The sequence below is a fragment of the Monopterus albus genome, unplaced genomic scaffold (genome assembly GCF_001952655.1).
Source record: "Monopterus albus unplaced genomic scaffold, M_albus_1.0 scaffold106.1, whole genome shotgun sequence".
NCBI lineage: Eukaryota > Metazoa > Chordata > Actinopteri > Synbranchiformes > Synbranchidae > Monopterus > Monopterus albus.
In genome coordinates, this window is record NW_018127986.1 from 1161920 (window position 1) to 1187648 (window position 25729).

Consider the following 25729-nt stretch of genomic DNA (forward strand, 5'->3'; position numbering starts at 1 on the left):
AAAATGAACCATTTGGCCAGGTGTGTGATGTAACTGTGTTGCTGTGTTAAGAGTTTAGAAGAAGTATTTTAAGTATTGGTTAATGCTTGTTAGCAACAGCAAAAAACTGTAAACGGACAATGGCTTACTATCATATTGACAGGAAAGAATGTGAGCATACAAGTTTATTTGTCCATTCACATCTGCCTGTATTCGTTTTCACCAGTGTTGCAATGTCTGTGTTAGAGGGCAAATTATCTATTCTGAGCTCGTGACATAGTGACTCAGAGTACACACTCACTCAAACACATTCAACACAAACATAAACAAAAGATGATTCACTTCATCCTCCCCTTAAATCATTCCTCCAAACAGATGCATAAACAAGGTAGGAATGGTTTCACAAACTGTTGAGCAACAGATGTTAATGTGAGCTTTTGTACAAGTTTGTTTTTCCCCTTGTTGTAAATTTCATAGCAAGACAGATTAAAAGGTACTCATTTTAGCAGGGTCCTTTATACAGAGGTAGCATGCACACAAATGTATTAAATATTTTAATACAATTATTCTTGACAAATTGAGACCGTGTGACTATAAATACCACAGTATCACTTGCTCGACCTCAGTGGGGAAACAAAAATATCTCAACCAATCAGTTTGCTTCCACCCTCCCCTTAATCACCATGACATAAATTGTAGTTTATTGCTCATAATGATCTAACATGGGTGCACATTTCCTGGTTTGATCTATATTGACGACCTGGATTTGTGCTTGCAGCTATAAGGGCTTTCCAGCGTGGTTCTGAAGCTTCAGGCTGTGCAGGACAAAGCAGCAGGATCTGGCAGACAGCTCCCTCAGATCACACTACATGGATCTACCTCCTCTCTCGACTACTCTCATCTCCTGTCCTCTCTTTTCCACTTTTTTTCCCCCCTTCTTCTGTGAGGAAGGGGTAGGGAAGACAGATAAGTCCGCTTCCTCAGAAATTGCCTATCACAGCTTGGCAATGTGTTCAGCTTTGCCGTCTAAGAAATGCTGAATGTGTCAATCCAGTTCAACTGAAAAGAATACGTCGTTTTAAATTAGTCAAGTACTGTAGGTGTATGGATGTCAGTGTGCACACTACATAACTAAAATAGGAGCACCTTATATTTACACACAGATTAAACCAGAGAGAAGCTCTTTACATGTTAGGATCAGAGGACATTCATCACCAGCAGCACAACAGACCAGATTTGTATCAAGGTAAGATTGTTCTCTTGGGCTATATGGCAGTCTCCCTCAGCTACACACTACAGTAGATATATAACTGCTAGTTCTCTGCAGTTGTGCTATGAGAGGCCATCATAAATTATAATAAAACAGCATGGCAAGACCCAGCACACTGGTATTACCAACTCTGCAGTTATAAAGCACGAAAGTAATTGTGGGTAATGTGTATTTATTATTTACAGGCCGTAGGGGGAGTGCTTATTTATTATTTCATGCTAAGAGTAGTTGAAGATGTATCCCGCTTACACTGCCAGTCAAAGGTTTGGACACACTTTCCCGTCCAAGTCAGTGGGAAAGTGTGTCCAAAATTAGACCACCATCAGCTAAAGAGGATGAACAGCTCCGAATCAGTATCTGTTCAGTAGTTCAGGAAGTGGACACTGTTCCTCCAAGGACCTCTCTTCCACAAGGGTACTGCACATGTCGTCCAGAGGCTGTGGTCACTCCCTTAACTTTGGTTGACTAAGCAACTGCTCTGTGTTTGCCTGGGAGAGCTACAATGATGTTTTATGCTCTATCTGGGACACATCTCTTGCTGTAGCAGCATGTCACAGCCTAAGTGAATCACAGGTGAAGTGATATGATTGGAACAGATGGTTCTTAGTTCCCTCCCTACCACTCAGTCTTCCTGTAAAGGGCCAGAATTGGCCTGGGCCCAGAATTATCAAGCGTGTCAGAATCACGAACGGTTACTTTTCAGAACACACATCATACTCCACTGAGATGATTCTCAGGCTATTATCTCTGTTCATAACAATCTGGTCTTTCTTGTGCCCAGGTTAGCGGGAAGCAATCACTAATTCTCTTCATATTCATTACCGCTTAAAAAAAAAAAAATAATTCCACTCAAACTAACAAGACTGATTTGGAGTTCAGTCTGCACCTTCCCTTTTATCTCAGATAGGAGATGAAAACTGAGATGTGCTGCTAGGGTAAACGGAGTGGACAGAGTGACTAAAGTAACATCTGGTACTACAAGACTGATTGTGACACCTGGGAAAAGAGCTGAGCTGTTCACGTTGGCCCTCTCCAATCAGGAACACTCTTCTCATCACAAGTGAAATTCTCTGTTATTACCCACCAACATCCTAAATGTCAGGCCTGATTTGTAAATGATATGCTACTTCTAATTATACTGATATTTCCAAGAGAAAAACAAACCTCTCTGCTCCACTCTCTATATCCCCCCCCACACACACTTCTGTCTGGAATGTTTTTCTCCCTTTCTAATATTTCACATTTTACTGCCATTTTGGGGAGAAGAGCAATTTCATTAGTGTAAAGACCACTTAAATCTAACATTTAGGAACTCTCTGCTAACAGGTGTCTTTTCACATTCTGGGGCTACTGAAGGTTAGAGCAGTTGTTTGTAAAGATCAGTCACCAACTCAAAACCCCAAACTGATTGGAAAAAGCTAGGTGGCAGAAATGAATGAGTAAAACACATCACTCCCTAAAGAATCTGGGCACGGTTGTAAAAATTGTTCTAATGAAGCTGCCAAATGTTCACGTACTGTATGCATCCCAACACAGCAGCAGTGCAGGGGACTGTCGTGTGAAAGGTGTGCAGGCATCAGACCATGCAACTTTTATACACACCATGGTTAAGCTTGCCATTCAAAAACTAATCCCAACATTTTGTACTGTTTAATTTGTATTGCACTTTAGATTTTATTGTTTTTTTTTTTGTGTAATTGGTGCCTTAAAATGTTGCTACTGATTACCTAACAACGTCAAAATGTTTGTTCAAGTATTTAAGTGGTGTGTAATGTTTAAGTACTCTGAGAATGAATTTACCACAGCGGTTAAGACAGCAATATCAAACGACTCTTATGACTCCAGTAGGCAGCACTAGCCCCGAGGGTCAAAGAATAGGTCATCTCATGGGAAATGAAATATCGTTCCAACATGTTAACCCACTGGGTATTACTATCATCATTAGAGATGTTTTTCACAACATAGCCTTGGGACAGAATAAATGAGCCTTTAGACAAAACAAATGACTGGCCTGAAGAAGGCCTTGCTTTACCACTGTAAGGGCAGAACTCCATGAGTCCCCAGCCTCCATTAGAGGAGACGATGTGATTCTCTTTTGTGGCCTCCCCACAGCCCTCTCTCAGTGTGACAGAGGGCCGTGGGGACACATAGAGACACTACTACCATTCAAACATGGAGACTGAATCAAAAAGTTGGCACTTTTGAAAACATTAGGGCTCCAGACGGTCTCGAAGAGGAGCGTAGGCTGGCCAGTCTGGATCTAAGAACCCCGACAAAGAGCCAGCCATCGCAGGGCAGACTCGGGCATCCCATTAGCCTTTGAGTCTAAATGTCACCCCGAGACCCACAGAGCAAAAATACAAACAGAGACAGAAACAATAAGTCAAATGTCATGTGAGACTTTTACAATGAAGTATCATCTTTGTTTCATTTAAGCCTCCTGAAGTTATGATGTCATTTCATAACAGTTTAACAAAAGTGTGGGTGCTAACCACAGGTTCTCTGTAATGTCTTCAGGTATTGTTGCTGCTGGTGGTTTGTATGTAACATCACACAAACTGTGATCAAGTAATTTATATAATTGTGTGTAAAAGTGCACGTAAAATCGTGGGTGTTTTTGTGTCTGTGCAGTGTATTTATCCAGGTTGCTGCAGCCTGGGGCCCTGCCCTGAGAGTGGCCCTTGATGCCTGAATGCTTTGTGTGACATTTCCTGGTAAAGGCCATTGTAAACAGAAGCATCTCAACACAAATCTTCTACTTTCTTCAGTGAAATGATGACCTCATCCTAATCTCTCCTTTACCTCCTCTACCTTCTAGCCAATTTTCCAGGATAAAGAGTTGTAGACATGAGATTCTCAGTCTCCCATTACTTTTCCTGTAAGGTCTATTCTCAGTACTATTAAGTGGTGAATGGCTGTCCATGCGTTATGCATACTTGAGGTTAAATAGACCGCTTAAAGGGGAAAAATCTCTTTACTTTGCTTTAAGTAAACCTCTGCAAAGCAAGCTATTTAAGATAGATGCCACAGTTGGTCTATTAAGGAGCCATAACGATGGAAACAAATGGACACTGAGGAGGACAGTTTGTGAGCCAACACACAACTGCGGACCAATTTATACGCTCTAAACATGGCAACAGAAACTAACTGGTGCCAAAAGACTCACACAGCACGCGACTGGCATGCAAAGCACTTTCTCTCTGTCTCTCTGTGCACTAATTGCATGCATGCTGTTTTAGCAGGCATAAGTATACTCTCGCCAATTTGTTGGACAATCACATTAATGACATCTGCATTGTACTCCCTGTCCCAAGCCATACCCAACTCCCTTTCACTGGAACAGTCTCACTTTCCATCATTATTAGTTGCACACAATGTGCACACTAATGGTTTAAATTCCACTGTGCCCATTAGTCTGTTTTGTATTTATTAGCTTAAATACTCCGTCATCATCTCTCTCATTCACATCCAGATACATTACATACAGTGCTTAAGGAATTTGTCTGTAAAAGGAAAGGTAGGAGAATTTAATGAGTAGTGTTGGCTGGTGTTTTTGCCATGGCAACACAGTGCTTACTGGGTTTCCATCCACAATCAGAAAAGGCAAAAACAGTTGGAGACAACTTCCTTCCTCACACTGAGAGGCCATCCATCACATTCCACCTTATCTCATTCTACCCCTAACAGCAATTAGCTAGCCCAATCCACCACAGTTTAAATCACATCCAGCATCTCGCGCTGGCCTTGGCTCACCATCCCATCACACACATTCCATACAACTAGCCTCCTTTTTATGACACACACTCCATCCTCATAGTCACACACTACTCACACATTCCTGATAAGGTTGCCTGGGTTGGAGGCCAACCCATTCACCATCAAGTGTGCTCTGCAGTGCAGTATGAAGGTTAAACATTAGCAAAGGGAGCCTGGGTTTGAGAACAACTGGCAAACTCCAATTAAGAAACCAGTGTGGTCACAGTAGTTTTAGCTTTAGCACAGTTAATGGTAACGTTACCTCTTCATCTGAGCAGCATGGGAGGCTGAGTGTGGCATGGTGTGGCATGTTGCATTAAAAAGATATAATCAAACATAAACTATTAGCGCTAAATGTTGAAAATTCATTTTGAAAAATAAAAACATTACATTTTTAGTGAGATGCCTTCAAGCTGTTGTTGTTTGTAAATTAGATTAAGCTGTTGTTACCAACTTTGAATAGACTGCATGATTCAAATTAAACACAGAAATACATACATGGAAATTAAATAACAGTCTTAAGCTCAATTACCCCTGGTAGAACTCAATGGGATGTGGAAGCAGCAACCACACACATGCACACAAACACAACAAGCTACAGCAGCAGAGACAGAGAAAAACAGAGACAAAAGACAAACTGAGACACATTGAGACTGATTAAAAAAAATGTAGGAAGCTGGTTTAGCTGTGGCTGCGATGTCACTAGGGAATTCACACAATTGTTGACTTCCATGTAGAGAGAGACAATGAGTTCAGCTTCATTGACTTCTACAGAGGCAGCGAAGCACAGTAATTACCATGGCTCAGACAGAGGAGGTGCTACCACCATAAACACCCCGCACTGTGGAGACACAGAAACAAATACACAAACAGACTGACACGCGTTAACCTTAACTATATTTTTAACTATTGCACCCCTGTGCACATGGAAAATATACAGTAACAAAGCAGAGGATCTTCTCCAGCCAAAGAAGAAAAAGAGTGGAAGTAGTTGCAATTGCAAGTGATAGAGGCAGATAAACAATATCACAGGGGTAGGAATGTGCTACAGAAAAGAAACACAGGCCGAGAAGTATGAAAAAATGAGGAATGAGAATCCCCAAACAATCTAATCTGTCCTTGAGTGCCCTCCTACTGCAGCATTGTTCTGTCAGAGTTAGATAAGTTGGGAGGCGCTGCAGTGAGTGAACAGAGGAGAGAAAAGAGAAAATCAATGATAACAGTCTCCACTTGCCACAGCAAAGGACGGAGGTAGGGGGATACAGGCTGAGGAATCTGGAGTCAGGGCAGACTAAAGGAATAAGGAGAGTGGTGTGATGCTGAGAGTCTGGCTTGCAAGGATGTGGAGATAAGCACGGTTTCATCTCTGCAACAGCAATTAACAGTCTAGAATATCCTAACGTCACTATAATACTTATTTTGTGGAACGCGCATTTAATTCCAGGGCTAGCTTTCTCTGTGGGCAGGTATTAGGTGAAAGAGAGTAAAGGAGCCTGTTGCTTCAGGTCCAAGATAAGCAAATCCCTTTCCCTCTGATGATGACAAAAGAATGGGCAATGCTTAATGTGGCAAGAGATAGGTGCAATATACGCAACCTCTTTTTCTCCCACCTCAGGTCACCCATCTGGGCCTACTTAATTCATTAAATGCCATCTTAAGTGGATGAACTGATGGACTTCCATTATTCAAAAAGTTTCAGAGGAATCCCTCCTATACAATTACCTCTGAGCACTAGTATCTAAATTAAAGTTCAATATTTAGAAAATCTTCCTAAAGCTGCAAGAGAGATACCCCCATCTCTCTGTTTTGTGTGCTCATTTCCAAGATAAAGCTGACTGCAAACAGATGAAGAAAATAACTTGTCATGAAGTCTATTCTGAACTTCCTGGGTGATGTGGTGTTCTCTGTCCAAACAGTCAGTGATTAGGAAAGAAATGATCCTTTTAGAGGTTCGTTTTAAAAAGCTGACACATATACAGTACAAACACACACACACACACACACACACCGTTTTTATTCCTTGTCGGGACTTTACATTGACTTGCGTTCATTTCCTGTAGACTTATCCTAACCTTAACCCTAACCACTACTTGCATCCAAACCTTAACCCTAACCACTACTTGCCTAACACCTAACCTCACCCTAACCTTAAACCATGTTGCCACCCTAAAATTGAGTGATTGAGTCCCTACAATGTGAGTGTGTTAACAGGTTTCCATTCCCACAGTAGAAGTAATACAAAGGCACACATAGGCATCATGACCTTCAGGTTGCTTTACAACAGGACAGTACTTCATTCATAAATTATGAGGTCCTGGAATATCACTTGGTGACCGACCCAACATGTCAACGTGGGGGGAGGAGGTCCCGGAAGGAAAACATTTTCTCAGTGACCAGTGCATCTGCGTAGTTTCCACATTAAAGGAGCAGCTTAGAAGCAAGGTTTAGAGACGCTTTTGCAAGTGCGAGTTCTAAATGTCAAGCGCAACTGATGCTAAATACATTAGGAATGCAAAGCTACAACCTCTAATACGTTCAATCAGTAGCAAGCTTGAGGCCTTACTACACATAACATTATAAATTTAAAGCACACCAGAGACAATATAATACAGTAATGTTAAATAGACATGTTCTTACCTTCAGTTATCTAAAACTGCCCATAACGCAGTGATGGGGCAGGAGTCCTCTTTCATGTTATTCCATACTTTGCTTCTGTGATCTTGGGCAGTCCTATGTCTATTTGAAATCCATGACCTGAGCATCAGACTGGCGTGTACTAAGCTTTTCATCAACAGGCTTGTAGGCTTTATAACTGGGTTCAGCTTAGCTTGTTTAGCTTCTGATTTCTGACTAGCTTCCCCCTGCTGTGATTTGAAATACTTTACCAAAGTCACCTGTCTTTTTCACAATTTCACTTCATGGCTAACACAACATTACAATGACCTGTGCGCCTGACCCAAAGTGACCTGTGCAGGCTGGTTACGTTGTGATATAATTAGCCTCCTTGCCAGTTTTTTTTGTATTTAATTATTCTAATTTTAGTTTAATATGCTATTGTAAAAGGATAACTCTTCCAAAAGTGTTAGACTTTGGACTTTTTATATATAATTTATTTTCTTTCATATGTAAATGAGGTGCCGGTCACAATTTAAGAGGTGCTGCATCTGGCTTTTTCCAACACAAATTAACCCCTGCAGCAATTTGAGGAGGAAATATGAAGGTGATCCAACTCTATGGAGACCATGTTCACAGTGGATGAACCAGTTTGTAAAACTCTGATTGGAAGAGTCTAATCCTTCTAGACATAGACGGAGTGTAAAAACACGTTGGGTAACTCGGGACAAACACTCATTGATTTAATCCATCAATAATGCTAATTGCCATCCAGTTCCTTACTGTAGTCAGCTGAGAGGTTGTTGATAGCCTTACACAGTAAGTCTACAAATTTAGTTTTGCTCAATGTGATCTGACAAGTTTCAGGCTTTTGCACGGTTTAGGTGCAGTTTCAAAGAGAGCAGACCAAAACGGCTGTGCTGACAATTAGGACAGACTTTAACCCAGCTACAGGCGACTGACAAGAATCTGAATATGATTTATACCAAACTTTTTTTTTTCTTTTACTGGGAAAAGAGCAAGGTGGGGAGCCAACTCTCAGTCAAAATCCAATACTGTTCATTGTCGTGAACATCAAAACCACAGCATGAAGTTTGCTCATCGGTCTTGTTGCTGCCAGGTTTCTTTTATGAGCAGTAGATGTTTTCCAGACTCATTCAAAAATACACTCACAAGGTTTAAGCCATTATGATGTGGCTGGATTGTTGAGATGTTTCTCATTTGTTACTGAGCTGCACACTGTTGTTCCACAACTCTCCTAATTGACAGATGTGTGAACACTGAACGACTACGAAAGATCCTTATATAGGGTGTGTGAATTATTTTTTCAGACCAACATGTCACTTGTAATATACTGTACAAGTCCATACAAGTACATATCTATTGATCAGATCTGTCTCTCTCTTTGTCCTTCTACCTATCATTATATCATTATTCATTTATCTTAAAACTATTCACATACATATACAGCGTTACATGTTCTGTTATGCAGAAGGAGTTTCTCTGTTTTCTGGCAAAGATTACTGTATCACCTGTGAAGAAAGGACAGCCCAATTTGTCAAGAGAGTGCACGGAGCTAATCGCATCAAAGGAACCCTGGCTAATATCAGCCCATGAGCAAGATGCCTCATTCATTAGTCTGTATCTGCACGACAAATCACTTCCATGCAGACATACAAACACACACAGGCATGATTATGCATAGTAAATCTTAGAGGTGGGCGACTGACATGACATCATGCAGAAAATATTTGAAGGGACATTATATTTGACTCTGAATTTTTGAAAATGCTCACACAGTAAATCTCTACATGGTACAGTAGTGCTGCAATGCACACTGCAGCATTCATGTGCATACAAGTATGTGTGTGTGTGTGTGTGTGTGTTGGCTTCAAAGAAAAATGGGCTTTTCTCTATGGCACAGTTACACTTAGAGCACCTCCTCTGCTTGAATGGAAATATGGATCAAGTGGAGGAAAGATGATTCCACCTCCTCTCTATAAGAAGGGGCAGACATCTATGAACAATGTTCTACCTTGCTAGCTACAACAGAATAGAGCTGTGCCCTTCAGTGTAGTATCATTTGTCTCTGTTTTCCCTGTCCATTACGTATCATGTTTGGCTCACCATTTCAACAGACACTCCTCTGAGAAGACAGGCCCTGCTCAAGGGCTTTCCCGGCCAGAGATGAGATTAGAGTTAAGGTGTAGAGTTAAGACCACAATTATTCAAATTCCTGGAGCAAAATGTTGCCAGCTTTTGGGTGAAAATCACACCAATAAGATGCTCATTTACAGTTGCAAGAAAAAGTAATGACAGTTTGCAATTTCCTAGTTTTCTGCATAAATTGGTCATGAAATGTGATCAGATCTTCTCCAAAGTTACAAATATAAAACACTGTTTCTAAGCTGGTAAAACACAGTTGATATTTTTTACATCTTTATTGAACACACCCATTGAACATACAAACTGATGGTGGAAAAAGTCATGGCAGCACGAAACATCAGGTTTTGGCAAATGTGGAGTCCAATCAAACACACGAGAATGATGTGAGCTGATGTGTGTATTGCCTCACAAAAATGAGATGAACAATTTACTTCTGCATGAACAATTTATGCAGCAGACCAGGAAACTGCAAAAGTACCATTACTTTTTTCTGCAACTCTACTTAGAAAAGGCACCATACTGTCAACCACAAGTACTTTATAGTCAAAGCATCAACAAGCAAAAAGCTATAGATTTTTTTTTTATTATTGCTCACATCTTTAGGAGTCCTGCCAACTCTAAGGTGGTCATGATTTGAAGAACCAACTTTGTTTTTACACAGCTCACCCAACACACCTGAATGTAAACATTGTGTGCACCCACACACTGTTACATACCTACTGCAATAAGGTCATCAGTAATGAACATGAAAATGTGTAAAGCTATGTATATAAAGCCTCTCTGACTGGCAGCTAATTCAAGCTCATACATGTTGCCTGTCACAGGGCTGCGATGGTGTAATAAGGTTCTGCTTATATTCCATAAATCCTTTTCATCATAAGATACTGACAACGTTGTTGTGAGGTAGCGAAGCACGATGAGGCCAAGTCTTTTATCACCATCCCGCCGAGTGTCTTTATTCTGCATTTCTATTTCATTTGTTTCTGTGTGTCTCCCTTGGCTGGAAGAGAAAACAAACTCTCTCAAATTCAATCTTCACCAACCAGCACCTCAGATTTTACACACATGTGCACTTGTGCCCATTTTAAAGACATATGCACACACACTAAGAGAAACAAACAAAAAACAAATCCCTTGATTCAAAACCTATTTTCTTAAAAACACAACAGGAACTGTCAAATTGCTGTTGCTAAACTTTGTAATTTACCAAACTATGAATAATTTGTGCATAAATTAAGTGAGGGGATAATGAAAAATGCCACCCTTCTGTGATGAGATGAAATGGAACACAGCAGTGGCCAATCAACTCATGAAGATTGAAAATAGAAACAACCACCTCACCTGACATAGGAAACACACAGGGATGAAAAACCTGAGTGGAGTGTTAGGTTTCATGCAAATTAAGGGGCAGTGGGCTTCTGGGTGGACACAAGTGGAGCTGGATTGCTAAAGCTGCAATGCACTGTCCTCACTTTGGGCAGGGTCGGTTTCTCTGTTCTCTCCTGAGCTGAGGCTTTAATGCCCCTGCTCTGTCATCGATCTCTTGCCTCCCATGCTGTCCAGACGATGTGACAGCGCTGTAACCAACACACGGTGGGAATGGCGGCCAGGCCTGCCTTTTAAAACAGGTAGACTATAATAATGTACAATAATTTAAGAACTTTGTTATGATGAGGCAGCTATATATTAACTGGCAGCTGTGCAAGGCTTGTCATTTTGTGCAGGTCACCCCTGCCACAACCATCTAAAGGTGTATGAATTTATAAACAAATCTTTTACTGTTGTGTGTGTTGACATTTTATTACCAAGTGGCTTTTCATTTGCCACTGTGCACTGCATACAGGCTGCCAAATACCTCATCATGTGGAAAAAACTGAGGGCTCAACACCACTGAGAGCTCAAAGGACTTGTTAGTTGATGGTGGTCACTCGGCAGTGGTTCTGAAATGCCCCCAGTGAAGACACCCAGACAATACAACAATAATTACATTTTGCTCCCACGCCCTCTCTGTTTCCCAATCTTTCATTCTCCCCAACTGACCGGGGGTGTCTGCCTGGGAGGCACATCACCATGTTTCCCCCTACAGTCTGTCTCTCTGCCACCACGGCAAATCAATTCTTAATAAACCATCTGAAGGTTTCCTCTGCTCTGCCTTTCATTTCCCCTCCTCAAAGCTGCGGGGCAAATTAGCCTGCCAAGAGGATGAGAGGGAGCAAACGGCAGAAGAAAGCAACAGGGAGGGGGATGAAAAAAAATGACCCAACACCTACAATTAAATTACCAAATCACTGTTCTTAATTAATCAGGGAATTACAAGCAGGACTGTGGGTTTGAGACTTGACTGACATAGGCTAGCGCTCTTTGTATTTGCTTTTCTTAGTGCAGCTGCAGTGTGGAAGCGGAGAGAGGTATACAGTAGGTGGAGAGGAAAGGCAGATGAAAGCTTAATAAAGACTCACCGCGAACCCCCAGAGCAGAATAGTGAGGCTGCTACCTCTGCTCTTCCTCCCCTCCATTCTTTGCTTTCTCTTCCTCCCACTCTCTTACATCCTATTCATGCCTCCTTTACTTAGTTTGTCCCCCCCCCCCATCCACTCTCTGACCTGCTCCTCACATTCTACCTTTCTACCCTTGTTAGAGAGCTGGGTTATACAAAAACAGAAATGAAAGAATTAGAGTTAAAGACAATCACCCCTGCATGCATGCATAAAAGCGCATGCATGTGCAATATTCAAGCATATGCAACTATTCTTTCCCAAAGCCCAGCTCACAAGAGGGCAATGAAACATTCATTATCTCCGCTGTACACCGAGGAAATGCCAATGATCATGCAAGAGTCCCAACACTTTGTTACATAGTTCATAAAGTGCTGAATAGTGCAGTGTGAGCCCATCTTTCTGAATATCTAAGTCCCATTTGCCAACCTGACTGCTGCTCCTTGTCCCTTTCTACCCCAGAGATGAGCACACTGTCTTGTCTTGTGAGTGTGGCACCTCCACCAGCCCTGCTACTCCTCATCAGTCTCTCCTCACTCCCTCACAGGAGCTTGTTCCCTTGGCAGCCACAGGATTCACTTTGTTTTTGATCATTCTCAGATTCAGAGCTGCTTCTCCCCATTCTCCCAGGCCCAGAGGAGGAAAGTAGGGCCTTTTATTACCCTTGCTCTTTGCCTCTTCCTCTGATGTACTGAAAAAGACAATAGACAGACAGGCAGAGGGAGAAAAAAGGGATTCTAGGCAGTGTGCTTTTAAAAAGCATTTTGGTCCCAAGGCTTGAAACGGCTGGCTCACCAGCCTACATTTAGTCATGGAGCTTGACCAATAGTATTACAAGGTCTTTTTAACCTTACACTGTATTGTCACACCTGTGATGGATTGGCGACCTGTCCAGGGTGTACCCTGCCTCCGCCTGATTGCCGGCGGGCGGGGGGGATGAACCAGGTCAGCTGGGCCGAGACACCGTGGCCGAGGGTTCTGGTAGGACTAATGAGTTTAGGCCATCAGGTAAACAGTTGTGCGTGTGGGTCAATAATAAAAGGCGACGCTGGTGGGTCATGCGGTGTATGGGACATACAGCCACACACAAAAAGGTTAATTCTGTCTCCGGTTTCCTTCTTCATTCAGCCTACATTACAATATTAACAGAAGCATAATTACAGTTCTCCACTCTACTGTATTTTACAATATATCCTTCACACTGAAATGAAAAATAGGTTATGTTAAGAATATTCTGCATGCCTCTGATTCTTCAACTTCACAGCTCACAGTTAAATTCAACAGCAAATTACTATTACACTCAGGCTGCAAAAGCCCTGTATTCTGCATAGTGTTTGTCACAAGGTAATAGAATTTTTGAATACCTAAGTGCAGTACACAGTATTTCAGTATATTTGAAATGACTACAGTGCAATATAAATCCAAAACTGACTCAGTACAGCACAGTAGACTGCACTGTAACCAGTGGTCACATTTACTCAAATACTGTACTTAAGTGTGTTAAGAATATCCAGAGAGCTCGTGCACGGGCCCTTGACTCTTTCTTACTTGAGACGATGTACAAAGTTATGGCTGTTTGGAGCCTTTGGGGAAACTTTTTTTTTTTAAGTATTAGGGCCCTGTTTCGCATAATGAGGATACATGACATCCAGTATAACTGTGTGTTTCCCCGATATGTTTTTAATTATTTTAGAACCATGGAGGTCTGTGGCACAGCCATATAAGTTAATCCAGGACTGACAGATATTAAACATGAGTAGAGGCAAATCTTTGGTTTTAGTCTCTGTATGGGGAGTGTTTAAAATACTGATAATATAGGAAATGACCAACCTTATCCTTTAAGTAAACGTCACTTTGATGCAAAAATCACCAAAACAATCTCTCTTGATCATGTCAGTCGCCTTAAAACAAAAAAGAACAAGCATTCCTCCCACACAGTCTGCACATGAATTGCCATTTTCATTTAGGATACAAATCATAGGGTATGCCAAAAAGAAAACACGGCAGCTTAAGTTTTGTTTTAAGCGTCACAGTCAGTCCTCTCTTTGTTGCATACACAAGGGATTTGGTTTCCCCTTCTCCCATTTGTAAAACAGAAAATAAAATAGGCAAAGGTGCACATATTAAAACTGTCTCCCTCATCTCTCTCCTCGACTCTGTGGTGCTGAAATACACACACACACACCACTATTTACTTTACATCTGTTTTTTGTTTAATTCATATTATTCAAATTCTTATTATTAGAAATAATGACCAAGAAAAACTGAATCACGTGCTTCAGAAATATTTAGTCTGATCATGACAAAGTGAGCTCCCCAAAAGCCCCGTTATAGTTCATACACTGCTTTTAGCCTGTTCAACAGCACTGGCTCAGACACTTTGGGACTCATCACTGTCTTCTGATCAATTAACATTAGCCTACTGGCGCCCCATTTGTCGAAGCCAAACACTCCCCTCCTTTTCTCTCTGTCCCCCGTTTTTCAGCACGATGATTCGATTGCGTCCTGAACTTAAGAACTTAATGGAGAACAGTGACAGGGAGTTCAGAACACAATTGGTGATTACCAGACAGCCATGTCTTCTGGGGACTTCCAGCCTTCATTTTATCTTCCTTAACAAAGATGAGGCATCTCCAAGCAAAGGGAATAGCATATGAGGCTGTAACACTCTTGGATTTGTCCTGCCCATATTCTCGGAGAGATCATACACTTGTGCTGGTGGATGAGAAGAGAGAGAGATGATAGCAGTCTCTTTAATTAAAAATAATGATCTGACCTCAGTTTAGGGGAACTACACAGGGTGGAGAGATAATGGGGAGCCAGGGTTAGACGTGAGAACACTGGACCATTGTTCATATTTGTGTTTTATATTACTTTATACTTTTCAAAACAATGGCTGTAAATGAGTTTTTAGTCCACTTCTCTTTAGTCATGTTTTGTTAAAAGAAACTGTAGTTAATGATTTTTGAGGAGAAGAGAAGAATTATCCAAACTGAGTTCATACATTTTTAATTTGCATAGTGCTTAGCCAGTAATACTAACTGAGACTTGAAATAAAGTGGCAACTGCAAAACCCATGTTTTTCCCTCTGCCACTGGCTGTCTTTATCACAGCACAATCAGAAGTGATGGGGTTGTGATAGCTGAACCATTCCTTTATTGGTTACCTTCACAGTGGTGCACAGTTGTATCACAGTGGACTCAATTAAGTTCTGATTAAATTGCTGCCACTGACAAACAGAGGCAGTGTAGGAGTTAAAATTGAGTGGGCAGAAAGAGGATGCACAGTGTTGGGCCCAGGCCAAAGCTATACCGGAGTAGTGGGTGGCCTGGGAGGGGAAATCTGGTCATTTGTATTAGAGTAATAATGAATTTGTGTGTTTGCATGAATGTACAATAACAATGAGAAGCACTGTATATGATAATGTGCTAGCTACTTTAGGAGTTTTAATGAGCCTGACTGAAGGACATGGCCAGCGTGACTCTCAAGCGAAGAGAGAGAGAGGGAGAGAGAAAAAGCCTTGCAGGCTTATCATTATCCTGCTGGTGTAATCCCTGTCCACCACATCTCTGCAAAAGAACAGCCCTGGAAGCGCCTTGCGTCACTCTTGCTCCTCATGACAAACTCTTTTACCAAAGACAGCAGGGACACCTTACAACAGCCAATGTGCAGTCTTAATCTGACAACACCAACAAAAAAGAAACCCTTCTTAACCTCAGACAAAATGTGCGTGTGTGTAAAAGAGAGAGAGGGATACTATTGTCCCCTTGTCATCTTACAGCCATCACGGCCCATACAGACCATCTGTGCATTAAAGAGCTAGAGTCCTAGCCCTAGTATTTAAATGGGTTTAATGTCTTCAGGGGGGCCATAACCTTGGTCCTGTAGGACCCCATGTGGCCCATCATACAAAGGCAGGAGGTCTCTTAATGTACCAAGCAGATGACAAGGCTGCAGAGTTCACACACACTGCAGAGTAACTCAATCTGCAGGAAGTCACCCCTGATTTTCATCCCCTCTCCTCTTCTCTCCCTCTGTCTCCTTTGTTCCTCCTCTCAAAACAAAGGGAGAAGACCTCATTACAAAGTAATAGCCTCCACCTGCCTTCTTTCGTTCCCCATTCTTTGCCTCTTGCCTTTCTAACAACCAGCTTGGAAAAACCTGGAGGACACCAGCTATGCACAGAGCACCGGACAACTACCTCTGCGCACACAGCTCATTCCAGCACACAAAAGCACATAGCCGTTCCACAGCATGGGTTCCCAAGCCCAACAGTTTTAATCAAAAAGAACTCCTGCAGGTGTAATGCCTGCCTCCACTTACTTATCTCATAAACCACTCATGTGTAGAGCGTTAACAGGGAAAGAAATGCTCAACCATGTGGCTAAATCATCTACAGTATATGAGCCTCTCTGGAAAATCTTCACATAATTCTTTAAAGCTCTTGCACACATACATCAGGTCTGAGGTTACATGTTAAGTAAATACAGTATGTGTCAGCTGGCTATTTGTAACAGCTCTCTGAGGTCAGATTAGCCTTTGGCCTGAAGAACATAAACTAGCACTTCAGTATGTGTGTAGCGTCTTCACAAGTCCCCCAACAAATGTCAGCCTCATGCGTTTCTGTAATTAATAGCCATGGAAAACGTATGCATCTGCTGCCTGTCTCCATGGCTGAATCTCCTGACAAACGAAAAAAAATATTCATAAACCGAACAAATAGCGAAGATGGGATAAGGGTTTCTGCAGATATTTTACATTATATGAGATTACATGGTTTAATGAGAGGGGGTTGCAGAGACAAAACATGAATGAGTCATAGCAGCAACAGAAAGACAGGACTTGACAAAAAATTTGATATCCAAAACTACTAAATACAGAGAGAAAACAATGAGAGTGATTCAAGTAGAAACACAAAGTAACAAGGGATGCGATATTCCAGCAACGTCTAATGTCCATGAGGACGCCTGTCTGCTATCGACCCAGATGCCACTGCAGCCTCTGTGTCATGAGATTTGGGGCAAAAGGTAAAGAGGAAATCAAAACAATCTAATTCTGGCAGAGGTTGAAGGGAAAGAAGAAACTGATGTACCGTCTACCCCTACAGAGCATGTGAAAAGAAATGATATCTTTTATTCAGGCTCCTGTGGGTCCCTCCTTCGAAGCGGACTTCTGTCCCCGCATCCACAGTCTGTGTCAGCTCTGGTTTGCGGAGAAGAGAAGGTTATTTGTGATACTGAGACATTTTTTTAAATATAAAAATAGTTATGTGCATTAAGCCGAGGATGAAATTGATACTGTATATCAACTTCTGTGCTTCCAGTTGCAAGACTATGTTCAGATTACAAAGCCTACAGCAAAGTAACACCCTGGCTATTGGATTTTGAAAAATCACCTAAAGCTTCACCAACCACAGCAAGTCATCACCCGGGGCCTTCTGGATGCTCGCTGGAAGAGATTTTTGGAAACATTATCCTGGAGAAAATTACAGCTCTGAACAACTTGTTTTATTCTGAATGCAAAGCACTCTCATCCATTTCTCCTAGTTCCTGGTTATCCCTGAAGTGGGCAGCAGCCAGAATATGCTATGAATATAATCGAAGCAAGGTGGCACTGAAGATAGAAAAATTAATCTGGGTCATGGAGAAAGGCATACATTTAAATGCCATCAAGTGCATGGTCAGTCTCTACTGAATCGCAGCATATAAAAGGCAGTGCGACAGACACACAGTGTATGTGCATGTGTGAAGAGAAGATAGGGTGCATATGTGTGTGTGTGTGTGTGTGTGTGTGTGTGTAAGGATGAGAGTGAGAGGAATGCTTACAGTGTATCAAAAATGTATTCATGAGTACAGCAGCAATCCTGAGCCTAACCAGGAGGGTTAAGAACAAACATGGTCACCTTAATACAGACATTCATTCTGGCTGATGAGTTGCTGTAGGATCTCATTTTCAAAATGGAGCAAAGTATCAGTGGCATTTCTAAAAACAAAGTGATGACTGCAGAGAAAATCTCCAGTTGCCTCTGACAAGCTGCATTGTGAACATCAGCATCCCTATAGCTCAGGTACTGACATGTCCCCCCCCAAAAAAATAAACAAAAAAAACACATACACACATCAGAACGTACCAAATCTGTTTTTCAATGCCCCTCTTGCACTTTGTAACACACATAGTCAGACAAATACAACTGCAGTCTCCCACACAGAGAAACTGAGAGCTGCCCAAAACCACCAGCAACCCAAACAAAGTCCAAGGTCAGCAGAGTGAGCTCACTGAGCTGAAACCACCAACCCTGGCTTTCATTACCAGAAACACAATCAGCAGAGGGATGCAGGGACACATGGGGTGAGGTTACGTCAGCCAGCTCTGTTTATCTGTGTGAGTCTGGCCAGGGTCCAACTCGTATTCTCTCGTCTGTGGGATTAAAAAACACTCCAACCATTGTGACAGAAATCTACAGTATCATTGATCCAAATAGCAAATCTTCAAATTATTTTAACAACAAACTATTTTCAACTGTGTATAAAAGGAACTTTTTTTGAACACTGCGAGTGTGTTTGTGTGTATTGGTCAATTGGTGTGTAATGACTAGTAAGCCTGGTGGAGCTTTACCTCTAATGCTGCCCTAGGTGTAAGTGGGAAAGAGACCATCATAGGGCTAATGAAAACCAAGTATGAACGTTAGCAGGACTCCTCAGCTCCAAATGCATCATATGAACATGTATGCATACGTACAGATATAAACACACACATAGGATGAATGAGACTTGGCACCTTTTAACCCCCTGCTGTTCATATAAAGGTCTTTTTGCCACATTTAAAACAGTAGCTTGTTTTTAAAGAAAAAATATTTCTGTTAAATCTTATATAACATCAGCAACACTAAGTGCTGCGATATGAGCAAGTCAGCTTTTAAAATAATCAGAAGTCCCTTTTAGAATCCAGCCTTACAGTCTAGGACAAGCTAAGTGTAAGTCTCCTCTTTTTGTGTGTTTCAGCCATCAACTGAACTGGTGGTGGTCTTCCAGACAGTGAATCAGTTACTCCAGCAGGAAAAATGCAGTGTGTAGAATTTATACTTCAGTTTACTGGACATGCGGTGTTTATAACTGAAAACCCTCAGCTGGCCAGAACACCCTGAACTTTTAGGAAGTGATCTAACAGAGCATCACAGTTCATTAAACAAAGATTAATCAAAACCAAAGCAACAGAAAACAGGAATTGATTCATGAAAGCAACAGAGAAGTACATGAAAATGTGAAAAGCTTGTTGTTTTTTTTTAAACAGTGATGCAATATTTAAAAGGGAAATGAAAAACAATTTTATACGTTTCATGATACAGTACCATAAAATTTGCAAAGTTGGAAAGATTTAGCCATGACTTTGTTGTCAGCTATTTGCTGTGGTCGTTTAACTCTAGCTTTTCACATTGCAGGCAATTTGATACTTCAGAGACTCAAACCAATAAAATATGAAACATAATGCCCTCCTCTGCTCTGCCAACCTTCTGTCTAGACTCAGGCAACCTCCCCATCATGGCCAAGGTTCTGTCCTTCCCATTCTTCCCCTGGGGCTAACATGAATACATACCGTATTTAGTATATACACATACAGTATATATATATATAGGCTCTATGTTTGTATGTGTGTGCATGAGCGGGTGTCATTACTCCTGCCCCCATCTGACAGTTTTGGGTTAAACAATGTTATTACTAAAGCCTTTCCCAGAGTCGCTTCCTGCCTCCATCCAGTGACACCCTTACTCACTATAAATCAACGGCCTGAGCCCTGTAAATCACATACACTGTGTGCGTGTGTGTGTGTGTGTGTGTGTGTGTGTGTGTGTGTCTGGCCACTGCAGCTGTGCTCTCAGACGCACATGAAGACGACACTGCAGCTGTGAGTGTGTCACAGCAAAGATGAGCTCACGTTACTTTAGCAAGATCCTTTCAAAGAACACATAAGGAACAAATGATAAATGTTAAATTAAAGCATTAGTGACTTAAGGGAATACTGTGATTGACAGGCTGCAGATGTTGAGAGGAGATTATCATAGTTTATTTGGTCTGATCACAGCAATGTTTGAAGCCGACTTTAGTGTGTCTGTTAGAATAAACAGCAGTAAAATCACACTAAACCATCTACTGTTTGTGCTAAATTGAATTCCTAGTAGTGAAAACAACTCTGTTAAAACACTAAAGATTACTTTATGTCTGAACAGAGACAATTTCATCTCTCTGAGACCAAACCGGATAAATAATGCTGTCTGAAATAAATGGCTCCTGTGTAGCAGTGATGGTTCATTCTGTGATTGTGTTGACACCCCCTGCTGGGCTGAAGACATCACTACCACAGAGATCAAGCTCACTACCAGCTACAATGTCCCACATCCAATCCCACTTCCAGCCCCGCTACAATATAGTTAATGAAACACCAAAATCAAGCCAATATCTTCCTCCAGACTTGTATCACTCCAACAAAAGACAAACACAAATGTAGACACAAGAGAGAAAACAACCAAAAACTAATATACAGTACTCTACTGTACTGTATGTTGAAAACAGCTATGTATGCGTGCGTCTGTGTGCACGCGCACACTCAAGAGGATGTCTAGACAGCTGTATCCCTGCCAGGTCTCTCACAACTAAGGAGAGTGAGAAATATATACTGTGCAGCTGCTGAAGACACAGTCGACCCACAAAAGAGCTATTGTGCACCCCCAGCAAAACAATACAGCTTAGCTGAGCTATGAGAGGAAAACCATTGGGATCAATAGAGAATTGCAATTAGCCTACATTGGCAGGAGCAGTGCCAGATTAGACACAGGATGTCGATTCCATTTCCTGCACTATCAGGCCCTCAAACTTGGTTGGCTCACTGTGTAATTGGAGCAATACACATACAACTGGGTAAGTCTCTGTAGTGTGAAGGTGACAGTAATGAAGATAGTGATAATATGGAAGTGGTTGAGCAGCATCAAGACTAAATTCATAAACAATTTCATTTTTGTTTAATGTTTTACAAACTGTTTGTCTGGTACTTCGAAGGCTTCAGCTACTACAGTGACACTACATTACAACAGCAGACTAATGTTGACTTCACAGCACTATAGAGCTGCTCCTGATCAGGTCCTTTGTGTAATACACTGCTTCTGCGGTTGACAAACCTCAGCTATCAACCCTTCAAACACATGCATTAACACGACTCGATTTAATCATTTCATTTTTATATCAACTTCCTGATGCACAAGTGCAAAAGTCGTCATACATAATGCCTTTCGCTGGCCTTAGTGCACAGGGCAATGGAGCTGTTTTACTCACACTGTAAATCTGTTCAACAAAATGTAAAAGAGCTGACTCCATAATTAAAAGTCTTACCTTTAAGGATGCCCTGGCCTTGCAGTACATCCCTTGGAATCAGCACAGAGTAGAATCTTTGTGAGAAGCCAGGTTGGCAGGGTCCTTTGGAAGCATGCTCTCCATTACTCCTCTGGAAGGAAGAGAATACAATGTACTGTAAGACATCCGTAAACATGGATTCCATTGATTTCTTGTTCCTCTTTGGGCCCAGGCTTCAGAGAAAAGCAGCAAATAGCAGAAATATATTCAACAAGTTTATCAGCTATAGGCTCCTGGGTAGGCACATTGGTGATTCAACATACACACACACACACTCTCTCTCTCTCTCTCTCTCTAATGTCTGATATAAAATGTGCTGTGTAACTTTCTCCATAAAGGAACCAGATAAAACGAGCACCTGTGCGCAGGGTTAAGTGAGACACACAGCATATACACATTAAATAAACGCGTGAATGCAGCAAAATGTTCTCACTCCCGGCTGAGGGTCTTGCACTAGCAGAGGGTTCTGGAGACCTTGAAGGAAGTGAGCACTGCGTGTGTGCAAACACAGTGTACTGAAAAACTGTGCACCCAACATTTAGTGCTCACTGTTGGTTAAACTGAACTGACCCACTAGAGGCTCACAGGATGGTTAGGGCGTGAGCGTACAACGACTATAGCCGGAGTCTGAAAGAAGAGGAAGCATCAGGCACGACTACTGTAATAACGCAAAAGTAAAATGTGTGTCAAATTCCTAAATTCACTTAATGTGAGAGCAATGTTTTAGTTACAAAGGCTGCTGAGAGAGTTACTTTGTGCGCCGTTAGGGGTTCGCCCACCGGCGCCGACTTAATTTAGCTTTTATTGATTTAATAATGAGAAACGGTTCAAATGCGCCTTCGACTTCAGGGTTGTAAGCTACTCCTTTTTGGTCAAGGAAGCCTTACAGGTGAAGGCACTGATAAAATTAATTAGTTTGATAAAGACATCACCGTGGGTGATTCATTTGTAGTCATTTTAACTTGTGTAGGAGATTGCAGACCCCCGATTAACCCGCAGCGGGTAAGAAAACCTGACCAGCGTGGACAACGCCGGGTCGCCAACTTTTTCTTCTGCTTCATTTTTCTTCTCACACACATTGAAATGAGTGGACTTATATGGAAATAACGACCGGCGCTGCTGCAGCGGAACACTGGACCGACACTGGACTCCGTGACTTTATGTGCCTATGCGCTTTGAAATCCTGCACGTCGTCCTCCCATAACTCCTCTACATGTCACAAGCTGTACGGAAAATGTTAAATCTTACCCAGAATGTGTCGAGGAAAAGGGCTGCTGTCAGGACCAGACCGAAGTCAGTTCTCATCGTGGCGAACCAGCGAGTCAGGGCTGCCTGGGCGAGGAACCAGAAAGAGGGTCGATTCGTTATTCTTCTCCAAAAATTGTTTAATTCCCCCCTTTCTTAATCAGAGAGTTAGTGACGCCCCTCCTTGCGCTCCGTGAATGTGCTGCAGCTATGCCCCGAGTTTCTCCGGGTCTCACATCTGCAGGTGAGCGCTCCGCTCAGCACCAAGGCGCAGCCAGCGTCACTTTCCAACCCCTCCTATTACACGGCGCAGGAAAACTCCACACACGCACTTAAAGAAACACTCGTTGGGACTTTGGATCAAACAACCACACTACCGACGGCTGCTCGATATTTATAACCCCTCTCCAGTTGCGACCTAAAGGGCTGCACAGTCGCAAGCCGCAGTCAGTGCCAAATGCAAACCTACACCAAACTCATTTATCACGAGCCATGAAACTTCCAGGGCTGCTTAACGCGCGGAGCTTCAACATCTGACAGATTTCTACAGTTAACTAATTGCACAAATGTGCGCAGCTCCGAAATTCGCTTTAAACTTATTTTAATTAATATTTGCGTTCCCTTATTATGAGTTAAAACTCCTGCGAGATTCAATTGGGACAGACAGAGGAAGCGTTTGGGAAATGCGCTAATCCCCCACCCAGCCTTCTTCTCTGCGCCACCTGGAACACTATGAGACAAATTAGTTCATTTAAAGAAGTCATATAAGCAGCTCATCAAATCAAATGGGTGTTAAGCTTGTCCCTGTACCATAATGCCATTAATTTCAGTAACACTTTTATTTTATTTTGTCTTCTATTTCCTAATAATTTCTTGAATGATTCTTGGAAATAACCACAATCTCCCACCTTCACTGAAAGAACATAGAGATGTACAGTGTTGGATTCAGGTTTGCAACACTGACCACACCAAATACTCACCTTACCCCTTTCAACCAATCTGAGAGCCACTTAAAGAGAAATGTCCTCAAAGGAAAAGTTAAACAAAGGTCAGTTCAAAAAGTTTTCAAAGTGAACCTAAATGTTACACAAAAATGAACTTAGCTCTGTTTGAATAAATTACTTTTACAAAAAGGACTGAAAAGGCCACGCCTGAGTATGACCTTGCATCATTTGGTTCAATGCTACTTCTTACCATTAGTAGCTACATAAAACTTTTCCTTGAGGAAAAAAATCATAATATGCAGGTTGGCCTGTCTGTCTGGCCTTCTGAGCTACTAATTACCTTCCTATTCTGTTGCGTCTGATTGGCAGACTGGTATCCATATCTGCCTAGTGAACCAATGGGCTCTAATCCCATCAAAAAGAGTATGACTAGTGGGCAGCTTGGGCAGCTGCTCAGCCAATTTCCTCTGTGTGACATGCAGGCATTTTACCACCTCTCTCATTCCAATCCCTTGGTCCCAAAGATGAGCTCCAACCTCCTTTACACAGTCCTTTTTAAACCTGATAGGCCCTGTGACATGATTATGCCTCTTAACAAGCCAGATCCAGATCCTGCACCTCTCAAATTGTGATATATTTTGACATATTGTGCTAAACCCAGCCCTTCGGTTACATATGAAATAAGTGTACTATATGAAAAGTATATAAAGAGTCAAAAGTCTAATACCTTTGGTACAGCTAGCCTTTCACAACAGCGTGTTGGATAAAAATTTGAATAATTAAGTACAATATGAACAGGTTAATTACATCACAATGTAACCAGCCAGCACTGGTCATACTGGTTGCACATTCAGTGTAACATGAGTGAGGTGACAACAGCAAAAATACAAAAAAGACAGGCAAATTGTGTAATGTGTTAGGAGCTGTTTAAAATGTCTGAAGGTACTGTAAGAACGTGTTTATTTAGCATCACTGTCCTGTCTAGTCTCTGGTGTGCTTTACATTTGTTGGTATAATATCAATATAATGTTAACATTAATAATGTGGAGGTGAATGAGCAAGTCTCCAAATATTAGGTTGAAAGCATCAGTCTTATTATGCATTCATTCATTTTCTATACCGCTCAGTCCCAAACGGGGTCATGGAGCCAATCCCAGCTGGCAATCGGGTGAAGGCGGGGTACACCCTGGACAGGTCACCAGTCCATCGCAGGGTCAACATGCAGATGAAAAACCACTCACACGGGCAATTTAGAGACACCAATCAACCTAAGCTGCATGTCTTTGGACTGTGGGAGGAAGCCAGGGTACCTGGAAAGAACCCACGCAAGCATGGGGAGAACATGCAAACTCCACACAGAAAGGTTGCGAACCCACAACCTTCTCGCTGTGAGGCAACAGCGCTAACCACTGCGCCACCATGCTGCCCCCGGTCTTATTATATTTAGCATAATTCGTACTAAACATTGATAACTGGCACTTGAAAATGTGTCTTCTAGCATGTGATTGATTCTTCTCTAGAAAAACATAGCAAACTATGTTTTTGCCTCTAAGCTGCTCCCTTAATGTGTAAAATATTCAAGCACACTGGACATTGAGGGAAATTTTGTCATTCCAGGACCTCCTCTCCCCTTACTGGCATGTTGGGCCCATCATCAAGTGATATTCTGGGACCTTACAATTTACACATTAAGCACTGCTTGTGTCTCTCTCTCTCTGTTGCCCCTTCTGTATGTGACATGTAAACAAGAGAACATTTTCACTAGTCACAACATTTACATAGGACAATTTTGCAAATTTCCAAATGACATCATTATTTATTCCTACCAAAGGTAACCTCTACATGATAGCTACAGTGTGG

General features: G+C 41.8%; 1 protein-coding gene across 1 annotated transcript in view; it reads right to left on the reverse strand.

Moving 5' to 3' along the window:
- Positions 1 to 23592, reverse strand: part of LOC109966062 (cadherin-4-like) — a 179712-nt gene extending 156120 nt beyond the window's left edge. The window contains exons 1-2 of the mRNA XM_020610640.1: positions 22929 to 23592; positions 21660 to 21771 (exon numbers count right to left, since the gene is read on the reverse strand). Of these exons, the coding sequence (XP_020466296.1) occupies positions 21660 to 21771; positions 22929 to 22985 (169 nt within the window). The 5' untranslated portion in view covers positions 22986 to 23592. The remainder of the gene's footprint in view (positions 1 to 21659; positions 21772 to 22928) is intronic.
- Positions 23593 to 25729: the final 2137 nt, after the last annotated feature.